Raw genomic sequence first — 13,413 nt, 5'->3', positions numbered from 1 at the left:
CTAACAAAAGTGGAGCCAGTTCTGTAGCATAAGATCTAAAAAATTCAGCGGCAAAACCATCTGGCCCTGGAGCTTTGCCTGTAGGTAATGCCTTAATTACCTCGTCAAGCTCCTCCAAGGTTATCTCAGAATCAAGGTAATTTTTTTGCTCAGTCGTCAGTTTAGGAATTTCTAATGGTTCCACAAAGTTTCTAATATCTTCATCGGTAGACGAAGATGTAGAACTATAAAGATCAAGATAGAACTCTTTAAAAGCATTATTAATATCAGTGGCCGAGGTAAAAATGTCACCACCAGCAGATTTCACTGAGGGAATGGTAGAAAAAGACTCTCTCTGCTTTATATATTTAGCCAAAAGCTTCCCTGCTTTGTCACCCGACTCAAAATATGACTGTCTTGCCCTGAATAACCAAAATTCCACTTTCCGAGACAAAATAGTATTATATCTATATTTCAATCGGGTCAATTCTCTGAGGCCATCAGACGACATTCTGGCGCTTCAGCTCTGCCTCTGCACTTTTAATATTCTCTTTCAACTTCACAAGTTCTCGTGCTTTGGATTTTTTGGTGAATGAGGCATACTGTATGATCCGACCCCTAAGAACCACCTTAAGTGCCTCCCAAGCCACACCCACAGAGAATACTGAGGATCAGTTGGTCTCCATATAAACATTGATTTCGGTCTTTAACATTTGCTGGAAATCAGGATTTTGCAAAAGGGATACACTGAAGCGCCAACTATATGATTTCTTTTTCTCCGTATGTGGCAACATCTCCAAAATCACCAGGGCGTGATCTGAGACCAAGATGTTTCCAATTGAGCAATCAGATGAACATGAGGGACTTAGATATAAAAAAAAAAAAAAAATCTATTCTAGAATAAATCTTATGGACTGATGAAAAAAAATTTATAGTCTCTACCAAATGGGTTAAAAATTCAAAAACAGCGAGATCCTCCAAGTCAGCAACAACCTTCGTCAGCATTACCGAGATGTTGGACAGTTGACACTGAATTTCATCTATCGACGTGCCATCCAAATCGAGTCCCCGGTCCGCAGGCCCGTCAGAGGTCTCAGCTTGAACACGTAAGTGTCTTTTAATGTCTCCAGAGTCTGAGGATTGTGACTTCTTTGCCATGTTTACCTCAAAGAGCAAGTATGTAACTGGGTGTATCAAATCTCAACGGATTTTAACATGAAAATAATAAAAAAAAACTACCAAAGTTCACATCGTGTCTCACACATTTGCTTCTCGCATGGCGTCCGTGGACTCTGGCTTATCAGTTAACCGGTTAATAACTGGCACTTACTCGGTTAAAAGATTTTGCCAAAATGTGTATCCCTATAACTACTACAACTTTTAGCTGTTGATGGATGATATGTCTTTGTTATTCACTGTAACCTACACAGTTTTGGCTTTAGAGGACAGCATGTGTGCAAACAAAACAACTATTACATTTATCCATCAACAAGACATCTGATAATGTGTAATTAGAGCACCACTGGATTAGTCTATGAACTATGGCAATGATTATACTTCAGATGAACAATTTACAACAAAAACAGGAACAACTGATTCCATGTTAAACATCAAAGCCTGAATGTGTTCTGAGGTCAAACTATGACCTTTGCTCCAAGTATCACTCATTACAGTACGATGCTGAGCACCTGGCGAGAACAGGATAGAGCAAGTATCATCCATAAACCTCTGAGAAAAGGTCAAAGGTAAAGAGTTCAGAAAAAGGTTAGGGTTAAGGAGAGGCGGAGGGCCTCACTGTAGGTTGTGCTAGTTTCCATCATTTACTCTTTACTGTGCGATGGGAAAAAACTCTAGAATGAAGGAGTCACTGAGGCACAAATAGAGAGTTGTTAAACTGGCTTTATCAGCCATCTGTGATAATGAATGAGAGTAAGAGGGTGATAAAGCACGAGGGAGTTGCCATATATTTGCAACGATGACTGATGCTGAATATTCATGCAGCAAGACCTTTAAAATTATGGGGAAAGTGGGCAGTTTTGGTTTAAACTTCAATCAGTTAAATCAACCATTTCATTATCTATGGAGGTGAGTGTGTCGATTTTTTTTTTACCATGATGAAATGTCCCAACCAATCGTATTTCAGCTTTTGATCTAGTATTTCAGGAGTCACTGCAGTTACCAAAACCAATGCAATTGATGCTGCTAAAGCACAGAACGTTGTGTACATGTGTACATGTTTATACGGCCAGTCAATTGGCCAGCTGGTGAACTGAAACAGTATTTAAGTCACTTTTGATGTGAAGGGACCATTTGTCTGCAATTCATCTTGTTTTTTGCATCATATTCGGTGTGAAAGGGCCTTTACGATGCTCACTACTCTCTAAGATCTTAGGAGGTACATGAAATACAGGGAAAATTAACAATGTAGAATCATAGGCTAAATACCAAATTGCAAACTATCGGTCCTATCTATATAGTATGGAAGAATATGTGTAGTGTTTCCCAAATCATAATACGTTCAAAATAGTATGTCCAAACTGCATGGAATGTGTACTATTTTCTTTTGCCGTTTCCAAGTATGCACTCATGCCTGCTTTTTTTTTTTTTTTTGGGACTAACATTGCTAACAACGCCTGGCGCTATGCTAGTGGATTGGTCTGCAATGGAACCTTGATGCTCTATCAAAGCACAATGACTTTGTACTATGCCCTACTTTACATTACTTTAAAAGTATGTACTTTGCCATTAACCAGTGCAGTAGGCTACTTTCTGTACTTATTAGAATTAAAGTAAAACTGGATTCTCTACTGGTGATGTTAGATATCCCATTATATAGCCAACCTAAGAGTGCCCATTTCGAATGGGTTTTTTTATTTATTCAGTAGAATAAGGTATGTTCTTAACATAACTTGAAGAGACTTTCACATTTTTTCCTACAACATAAATTACACAGTCTTACCTCAAACATGGATTTGTGTGCTTTAAATACGTAAGATGCGAAGTTGCTACAACGGTTGTCTGATCAATTAAATGGCAAACCATAGCGAATTAGCCTTCCAGGTTGGATTACAACTTGAGTTTCTGACTTGAGTTATAACCTCTGTTTTCTGACTGCTGTGCTGTTTTCTTTTCTCCTCCCCTGCATTCGTTCTGGCGTTCCTTCACTTTGCAACCCACACGCTCTTTAGTGGCTGAGCCACGGAATGTGTTTACACTTTTTCCATTCTCTTTATCCTTCAGTCTCCTTTAAGCAGCACAATCCTTTGCATTCAATGCAGTGTGAGAGAATATGACCATGATACAGAAACATAGAAGTTTAAGAATGTGGCGATGAACAGGAATTCTGGGAGTCTCCTCTGTGCCAAGACTCTCTGAGCCAACATCTGCATTTAAACAATGTCAGCTTATCAAAGTAAACATATTGTGTGTGCTGAGAGCTTTGTAAAGACTCCTTACGGTCAGGTGGAGGAGGGGGGAAGTCCTCCAGATCCATGCTGAACAGGCTCATCTGAGACACACACTCACACCGGCTCTGCTGATTGGGGTAAGATCCTTCACCAACACTTACAAACCTACAGAAGCATAGACACATCAGTTAGCCACATAGACAAACAAGGAGAAAGAGTATTTTCATGTATACTTGATTGCAATTTCCAGAGGGAAACACTTAAGCAATACCAATATCAAAAATGCCAAATTTTTTCTTTGAATACCACAGACGAAATGTGGAAAAACCTGAAAGATTTCTTTGAAATAGGTGTCATGAGAAATCATACCTGTCTCTGTGACAGCCCTAAGCTCTGTAAGCAAGGAATCAAACAACTTGGAGGAAGCGGTTCAAAACTTTGCTATATTTGTTTCAGTAGTCTGACATGCCAGCTGGCTTAACCAATGGTATGAGTTTGGGGCAGGACAAACTGTCTGTGAAAAAAAATGGTGGTGCAGGTGGGGGGCTGTGTTGGAAACTTGTGGAAAAATTCATTATTTTACTGTTGGTGCAGAAATTATATACACCAGCTTTAAACTGCTTTAAACATGTTCTAGATAAACCACAAATAGCACAGACAAGACTAAAACAATATGAAACAATTTTAAAAAGGCATGTGTACTTTACATGGAATTATTTGCCAGAAAGTGCGAGAAGAAAAAAAAAATACAAATATGAGGGTTATTTTCAAGCACTGCAATTAATTTGATCTGAACAGAGAGCTTTAGAGGGAAAGTACACCCCTAAATGAAAATTCTGTCATCATTTACTCACCCTTACATGTATGTGTTTCAAACATACTGTATATGACTTCCTTTCTTCACTGGAGCACATTTCTTTCATGGTAAACAGAATTTTAGGGACTGACAGCCTCAGTTACCATTCGCTTTCATTGTATGGAAAAAAAAAAAGATGTAATTTAAGAGCAATAATGTCCGAGGCTAACATTCTGCCTAAAATCTTTTGTGTTCCACTGAAGAAAGAACGTCATACGGATGGTGAGTAAATGACGACAGAATTCAAATTTTTGTTTTAAATATATCTTTAACCGACAGCGCTGTGCAGAGAGCTCAGAGTAAATGACCAAAATCTCCTCAAAATTCACCAAAACATTAGCCGGCGTATCCACCAACACCAAAACATATCAAGAATATGAGTGTGTTAAAAAAAAAAATCCTGCAACATTCCACTCTTTCAGCAAGCAATGGTGTATCTGAACGTCAGATATCTAATCAAGAGTGGAGGTATCAAGACAAGGATGCAGAGGCAGCTTATCACTGTTGGCCCACTTATAACCGAACTGGAAACACACTTACATGTAAAGACATGAGTGACCTGCCTATCTGTGACTTTGAGGAATAGAACAACCATTTCTGTATCTCTCTCTCAAGCATACACACACACACACTGCTTCCCTCTCAGCTGTGTTTCCAGTGGAACAGTAAGGACATTCTGTAGAATAGAGGGTTTCTCTCATGAGGGTTCTGTGTGAGACATCCACAGGGTGAGTGAGAGCAGTGGTGGACTGACTCACCATGTACGACTGTATTATAATCACACAATAAGTTCCTGGCACAGACATGGATGGGGTGAGGGGTGAAGCTTTTCTTTCACCATTGCAGTGCAAAATGAGTACGTAGTGTCCACATGTGAAAACTAACAAGTTCCACATGCATCATAAACAGACTGATCTCACAAAAAAATTAATGAATGGATCAATAAATCAATTTTGTCTGCTAAGATCGGTGTGTGTGAATGTCCGAACTGCCCAAAGCTGGAACTACAGTTGCGACACATTACGCAAGAACTTTAAATAGATGTGATGTGATAGGCACAGCATGTTTGATTTCTAAAAACTTTTAAGTTGTAATTACATTAATATACATCCAACCCTAACCCAAACCTTAAACATAACAGTACTGAGAACAAAACAGCACTTTTTTTTTTTTTTGCGCAAATGAAGTATCTTGCAAGTCTGAAATCAAAAGGCACAGCACAGCCAGTTTTCGGTGCGCTTGTCCAGAATTCGGGCACGTTGGGTCTGATTATAGGCGGCAAAACATTCAGAACTAACACGTGACTTCCAGTGTGATCATGTTGCCAACACACTGGCATGACAAAAAGAAAATCAGTTTTGCTGACGCTCGTTTGAATCACTTGGATCGCACAGCAAAACCATCACAGAATTAACAGCAGATACTCATGACACACCTTTGATGAGCTAAAAATGAAGCCGGATGCAGACTGCTTGTTTAGTCTACAGCTTTGAAGCTTATCTCCCTCTCTTTTTCTCGCTCTGTAGACTCAGTATGACATAACAAAAGAGAAGAGATAGCATGGAACAGATAACATAATTCTCACTATATCTGGGTGGGTAAGACAGAAGGGAAAAGAGGATACAAAAGAGGATCAATGTGTGGGGGTTTTGCTGTCCCTTGGGTGGGTGATGATGTATTGCTCCCAAGTGTAATGTGTCATAGCTGAGATTTCAATATTAATCGTGTAGTCATACTTGATTGTGATTGGTCAAATGGCAGCAATTTGCATTCAAATATTTTTTGGACTGTATAATGAACAGCTTGTTGTACCAGGTGACCGCTTACTTACATAGCCGTGCTAGTTTCATGTCTCTCATATCACTGATCTCTTTCTTCTCACATAATAAAACAATTTAAACTCCACGTTTCAAGTCCATGCATTTATTAATATGTATTTAGTCCTTTGTAAGAAGCCATGTCAGGGGTAATGTATCCCCTACAGGGTGCAAGACTGGACATTATCTCTTACAAAAACATGAATATTGATGTGTTAATTCTGATTGGATTTGAGGTGACTTCCTATGCACACACAAAACACAACGGTGCACTGTAAACAAAATTCCGTAATTTTACAGTAAAAGACTGTAAAAATGTTACAGTTAAAAAATAATAAAAAAATAATTGGTTAACAGGTAGTTACCTTGAAATGTATGGTAAAAATGATAATATATTTAACAAGACAATACATGTAATTTTTATTTTTTTTTTAGATGTAAAAAGTATAATTTTTACTGTACAATTAACGGTAAAAATGTATATTATGTTTAACAAGAGCGTACATGTACTTTTTTCTGTAAATTATTGTTAATATTCCCAGAATGACCCACCACATTTCATTAGATTTTTATGGGAATAGTTATGTTTCTTCTTATTTTTAAAATCAGTTATGTACTTTGGGGTGTTCCGTGTTATAGTTTATGTAGTTTAGTTAATGTTTATTATGTGTTACCCTGATGGTGTTTTGTATTTGTGTAAGTGACACACAAGTGCACACTGTCTCTACATGTTTATTGGTCATTGCTCCTGGAAGTGCCTCTCTGCAGTTACTACTGTGATTAACAATACAACAAAGTGAAAAGCAGATTTTTATAGTTCCAGCATGTTAGTGTATCAAGTTTATATAATTTAATAATATAAACGGTAATGAACAGTAAAATACACATTAGGGCTGCGTGGTACACAAACTTCATGGTTCGGTACATACACCGGTTTTGGGGTCACGGTTCGGTATGGTTTCGGTACAGCAGGGAAAACAAAATCTTTCTTTAAATTATTTATTTTTTGAAAAAACAGTGGCTGATGGGCAACAATTCTTATTGTGAAGGCTCATTTATACATGACTGCATTATGCATATTTCTTCAACGAAATTACAATACAAAACTTACAGGCCTCTTATTTTTACATTGTATAAAAACAAATATATAAGTAAAAAGAGTGCAATTATAATAATGACAAAATTAAGACATTGGCAGTGCAGATTTCTGTCTTTTGCCTTTCAGCTCACCACTTGTACTTTTCACAAAATTTTCAAGTTTTTTTTTTTTTTTTTTTTTCAGGAAAATCAGAATATCCACATTATCAGAGGAAAGAACAATTCGTGGACAATTACAGCACGTGCTTGTTTATACAGAGCGGGCACTACAGAATTGCTGAAATGCATTCTTGTAGGGATTTTATAACGGGGCTCAAGCATGTTTTTATTTTTATTTTATTTATTTTTTTATCCCCTTTTCTCCCAATTCCCACTACTTAGTAGGTCCTCGTGGTGGCGCAGTTACTCACCTCAATCCAGGTGGCGGAGGACAAGTCTCAGTTGCCTCCGCTTCTGAGACAGTCAATCCACGCATCTTATCACGTGGCTCGCTGTGCGTGACACCTCGGTGACTCAACATGTGGAGGCTCATGCTACTCTCCGCGATCCATGCACAACTTACCATGCACCCCATTGAGAGCGAGAACCACTTAATTGCGACCACGAGGAGGTTACCCCATGTGACTCTACCCTCCCTAGCAATCGGGCTAGTCTGGTTGCTTAGGACACCTGGCTGGAGTCCCTCACGCCCATGAAAGATCAGCTTATGAAAGATCAGCTCTGCTCTGTATGTGTGTATTTGCACTCTTCTGCCTCAGAGGAAACAGAGCTATGTGAAGCCTGTAATAACAACTTACCTGCGCGGAACAACAAGCATCAGAGCCACTTTAGGAGAAACACTAATTTACAGATCTACACTAACGGAGCACATTTGTCTTCAGAGCACTGTAACACCTCGAATATATCACTCAAATGACAGGTATTTAACAAGAGGGAGCTTTAAATGACAGATTTCAGAGGTCTGCGGGTGTAGAAAGACCACAATGGGATATACATTCATTCCAATATGACAGACTCCACTCTCTTTCTATTTGTACTATTGAAACAACAGAACCATAAATCCTACAGACCACACTCTTAAACACAGCCTTACACAAACTCACAACCACACTGCTGGTGTAAGACAATTAACACTTAAGCAATCGTTCACTACAAATCATATGATACAGGAGATAAGGCCGATGGTCTTAAGATGGTTCAGCTCCCAGCTAACCAATTTAGATTGGTTTAACGGTTTTAAGAAGGGGACACAAATGTATGAAATTCTATTTTAAATTTCTAATTTTCTCATCTTTACTGTAAACATTTCACAGAATATTGTTTGTCCATCAAAATATTCTGGTTATTTTTGCACAGAACGCATGAGAAGATAAATCAGAAAAGCTTGTACATGTAACAGTTAGAGAGCTGGGAGCAGATTTGTTTGTATTTGTGTGTCAGTATCGATCACGACGAGCTGATCAATGCTTAGTTTGAGCTTGACTGCTGGGCGTGTAATTATACAGGGTGACAAAAAAAACCTGCTGTTAAAATGTGGCTGCAGGGCCCCTGCTGATCAGAAACAACCTTCTGGGAGCTGCTGTTTCCGGAGCTAACAGCACGTTAACACATTCATGCCTTTATAATAGGCGGTACTAATCAACAAGCAGTTTTACCCCGGTACGTAGGCGGCTCAACACACTGTAGAGCCGAGGAGGGCGGGGCCGGGCTGGAATGAGACACACCCCGTCCCCAATCAGCCTGATGGGGCACGCGAGGGATAAAGGCGGCCGTGGACGACAGTTCGAGTGAGAGAGAGAATTACAGGCAGCTGTACTGTGTGTTTGGTTAAATTGTTTATTAAATTATTATTTAAGTTGTCAAGCCGGTTCTCGCCTCCTCATTTCCACTAAACCCCTTTACACACACCTTTCAGCTGGTCTGCCCATTACAAATGAGAAGGTACCTCAGAAGAATGGTCTCACCCCTTCATTTTTGTGTGTGTTCTGCATTGTGCCTGGGTAGCTCAGCAAGTATTGACGCTGACTACCACCCCTGGAGTCGTGAGTTCGAATCCAGGGTGTGCTGAGTGACTCCAGCCAGGTCTCCTAAGCATCCAAATTTGCCTGGTTGCTAGGGAGGGTAGAGTCACACGGGGTAACCTCCTTGTGGTCGTGATTAGTGGTTCTCACTCTCAATGGGGCGCATGGTAAGTTGCGCGTGGATCGCGGAGAGAACGAGCCACGTGATAAGATGCACGGATTTACGTCTCAGAAGCGGAGGCAACTGAGTTGTCCCTTTATATTTGTCTTGGTTCTACTAAGTAGTGGGAATTGGGCATTCCAAATTGGGAGAAAAGGGGATACATTTTTAATAAAATTAAATAAATAAAAAATTGCTCAGTTATAGTCTCACCTATTAATTCTTGTGTGTGTGATTGTGTGATTTCTACCCTGTGCATTCCTCAATCACATGCACACAGCACACTACTTACTGCAGACTACTCACTACAGCAGGACTATTAAAGACACACTACTGCATTTGAGCCCAAGGACTACATCCAGTCAAGTCAGTTTTGATGATATTACTAGGGTAAATATTTGATCTATGATATTAAAGTTTAACTAGCAAATATTAAATCAAAATGGGTTAATACCGTAGCTAGCTAGTCAGTAAATCAGATATGCTAAATGTATGCCAGCTAACACTATTTTATTGACAATATAAGAAGCTAGCTATCATGGTGCTAGCTAGCTCAACTGTGATGCTGTTTCTTCTGCTAGCCAGTTTTCTGTTATCATACAAGAACATAAGTTATAGTTTGATTTAGCATGCTGATTGAGGAGTGTTCATCAATTCATCTAGACTATTTCTATTCATTTGTCCAGCATCAATTGTAAAGTATTTTTACCATTCCAGAATATTCCAATTGTTTAGCAAACTATTTATATAGTCTGTGCATGGCAAAGCATTAGCGTTTTTTACAAGCTTTTTTCTAATCTTATTCTACAGAACAATGCCACGTGTGCCATCTGATGTGTGGATACATTTCACCTCAGCCAATGTAGAAGGAAAGGCTGTGTACATTTGCAAATACTGTGCAAAGACCTATGTTAAGAATGCCACAAAGATGCAGCAGCATATAGCCAAGTGCCCAAAGTTTTTTCCAATATTTCCATAATTCCCCAGCTTAACTTCCCATGGAAAGTTCCCCAGCTTAACTTCTCATGCACAGCAATTATAATGATTACAGAAATGTGTGAGAAAAAAAAAAGGTGAGAAAACATTTTTTTGTATGCAAAGGCACAGTCAAAATGTCAGGCACTGACAGCAATAGCGTTAATATTTGGCTTAGAAAAACATGTGAGAGCCGTAAAGTTGTTTATGAAAAAGGTGATACAAAAGGCAAATATGCTGCAATATATATTTTAAGAGAACTCATGTAAGATTAAATGCAAAGGCAAAAAATGCTGCAATATGAAAAAAAAAACAACAACAATCCACGTCTAAGATTAGATCATTTTTAAAGGGTATGTAAGGCATCAATATCATTTACATGTTAAGAGTTTTTGAGACATTTGATTAAAATGAACTGCACATCCTCACTGCTGGTTCAGGTTTTCCTTGAGTTCCTTCAGGTTTTGGTGGTCAAAACAGCATTCTGTGCTTAGTGCCACCTGCTGTGCTGGTTTTGGTAAATGCAGCAGCTCCTGACACACGATCCAAAGCTCATATTTTATTGGTCAGGGCATTTTCTCGGCGGGCGAAGAAAAAAAAAATTGATACACTCACCAATTTGCTGCAAATGTTCACTCCAGGTGGGAATAGCTCGTTAGGAATAAATTATTTCGATTCAAAATGTTGATCGCTGTGAGAAACTGCGGCAAAAGTATGCAATTCACGTGGAAAGGCCTTTAGCTCTTTGAAAACTATCTACACACTGAAACTTCAGGAATGATGGCTGACATAGTATATGCATGCTATTTTGCATATTAGATTATCAAAATCTATGAATATAAGCCTTCATGTCAGTCCACAAAGATATACACAAATTTAGGCTGCAGTTTTTTGTGAAAAGCTGTAGTTTAAAGATTTACTGACAAAAGTACCCTTTCAAATTCTACTAAGTAATGACCCAGAGGTGTAAAAATCACATGCCATCCTTTTCAAGCTGGTTTATAGGGGAAAATAGACAAGTATTAAATTCTGAACTAAACCAGACTCTGTGACCTTAAAGGGATAGTTCACCCAAAAATGAAAATTCTTTCATCATTTACTCACCCTCATGCCCAAAAAATGTGAGTTCTGCTGAAGAAAGTCATACACAGGACTTTCTTTCTTCAGCAGAAAACAAATGAAGATTTTTTAGAAGAACATCTCAGCTCTGTAGGTCTATACAATGCAAGTGAATGGTGATCAGATCTTTGTAGCTCCAAAAATCACATAAAGGAAACACTGAAGTAATCCATATGACTCCAGAGGTTAAATCTATATCTTCAGAAGCAATATAATAGGTGTGGGTGAGAAACAGATAAAAATTTAAGTTCTTTTTTTACTCAATCTTTTTTATTCTAAATCTCTACTTTCACTTTCATCTGAAAGTCACATGTGGTGCCTGTTTAGTTTCACATTCACATCTGAAAGTGTGGAGATTGAGAGTAAAAAGGACTTAAATGTTGTTCTGTTCTCACCCACAAAATTGTATTGCTTCTGAAGATATAGATTTAAACACTGGAGTCATATGGATGTTTCCTTTATGTGATTTTTGGAGCTGAAAAGGTCTGATCACCATTCACTTGCATTATGAGATCATACAGAGCAGAGATAATTTCCTAAAAATCTTCTTTTGTGTTCTACATAAGAAAGAAAGTCATACACATCTGGGAAGGCATGAAGGTGAGTAAACGATAAGATCATTTTCATTTTTGGGTGTAAAACTCGATACGTTTGTGTAAAAAATACATAGACAATTAAATGATTATTATTAACTTTTAAAAAGCACTTCCTGCCAGCAGTTGACACATCACGTAGCTGTTATGTGATGTAAGTGCGTCGGCGTGTTCTCGCAAGAATTCGACAAAAGAACGAATGTCACATCAGAGTTCGGCCATTTCAAACAGCATCAGAGCCCTGGACGGAAGAGCCGATTTTAAGTTAAAAATGTTTAAATTATCGACTTGTTTCTTACATAAACCTATCGATTCACTTCAGAAGACATTCACTGATTGACTGGAGTTGTGTGGACTAATTTTATGCTGCCTAAATGTGACTTCTGGACCAAAGTGATGACACCCGTTTACTTGAATTATAAGGATCTGACAGAGCTCTATCTTCTTCTAAAAATCTTCATTTGTGTTCTGTTATACACATCTGGGATGGCATCATGGTAAGTGAATAATGAGAGAATTTTAATTTTTGGTGAACTATTCCTTTAAGTCACACCCAAAGGCAGGAAAATCCTGGTCAAAGCCAAATTAAATCCCTCTAGGTTAGACAGTAAAATAATGAGAGCGAGGAGACAAGAAATTAAGTTTGATGGTGTATTGAGCTTAACAGCCATGACTTCCTGTTACCTGTGTCACTATGGTAACTGCAGGACTGAAAAGCATGAAGAGCTAAATCCTATGATCTTCCCACTTGAAGAAATATTCCGGGTTCGATACCAGTTAAGCTTAATCGACAGCATTTGTGGCATAATATTGATAACCACAATAAAAAAAAAAAAAAACAATTATAATAATAATAATTTTAAAAAAAATCAACTTGTCCCTCCTTTTAAGAACAGACAAAAATCGAGGTTACAGTGAGGCATTTACAATGGAAGTGAATGGGTGACAATTTTTGGAGGGTTTAAAAGGCAGAAATATGAAGCTTATAATTTTAAAAAATAACTTGCATTAATTCTTAAAACTTGTATTTTTTTGAGCTGTAAATTGTTTAAATTGTCGCTTACTGGGATTACAGGGTTTATGGCATGACGTCGTCATGGTAACAAAGTTGTAAAATTGGATATAACTTTACACAGAGAAGGTCAAAAGGTAAGTGATTTTTTTTTTTTCACACAAAAATCATGTTAACACACATATTGTATACGTCTTGTGGCTATACTTTTGAAACAGTTAGTATTTTGATGTTTACGGATTGGCTCCATTCACTTCCATTGTAAGTGCTACACTGAGCATAGCATACCTAAAAAATAAAATATTTTCACAAAAGAAATTGTCACGACTCTCATGATTTTTATAGTTTGTTGATTTCCATGTCTTTTCCAGGCCTG

General features: G+C 38.1%; 1 protein-coding gene and 1 long non-coding RNA gene across 3 annotated transcripts in view; one reads left to right on the top strand and one right to left on the bottom strand.

Annotated features, from left to right (window-relative positions):
- The window catches only part of LOC127410857 (rho guanine nucleotide exchange factor 10-like), a 94,972-nt gene that overhangs the window by 79,033 nt on the left and 2,526 nt on the right, over positions 1–13,413 (bottom strand). For both annotated transcript variants that reach the window (XM_051646066.1, XM_051646067.1), the window contains exon 2: positions 3,436–3,551. In XM_051646066.1, coding sequence (XP_051502026.1) covers positions 3,436–3,487 — 52 coding nt within the window. In that variant the 5' untranslated portion in view covers positions 3,488–3,551. The remainder of the gene's footprint in view (positions 1–3,435; positions 3,552–13,413) is intronic.
- LOC127410862 (uncharacterized) lies at positions 7,341–10,523 on the top strand. Its single transcript, XR_007892175.1, has 3 exons — positions 7,341–7,449; positions 9,619–9,728; positions 10,149–10,523. It is a non-coding gene; the product is annotated as an uncharacterized LOC127410862 (long non-coding RNA).

The sequence above is a fragment of the Myxocyprinus asiaticus genome, chromosome 20, assembly GCF_019703515.2.
Source record: "Myxocyprinus asiaticus isolate MX2 ecotype Aquarium Trade chromosome 20, UBuf_Myxa_2, whole genome shotgun sequence".
Lineage (NCBI taxonomy): Eukaryota > Metazoa > Chordata > Actinopteri > Cypriniformes > Catostomidae > Myxocyprinus > Myxocyprinus asiaticus.
This window is presented reverse-complemented; position numbering and strand designations above follow the sequence as displayed.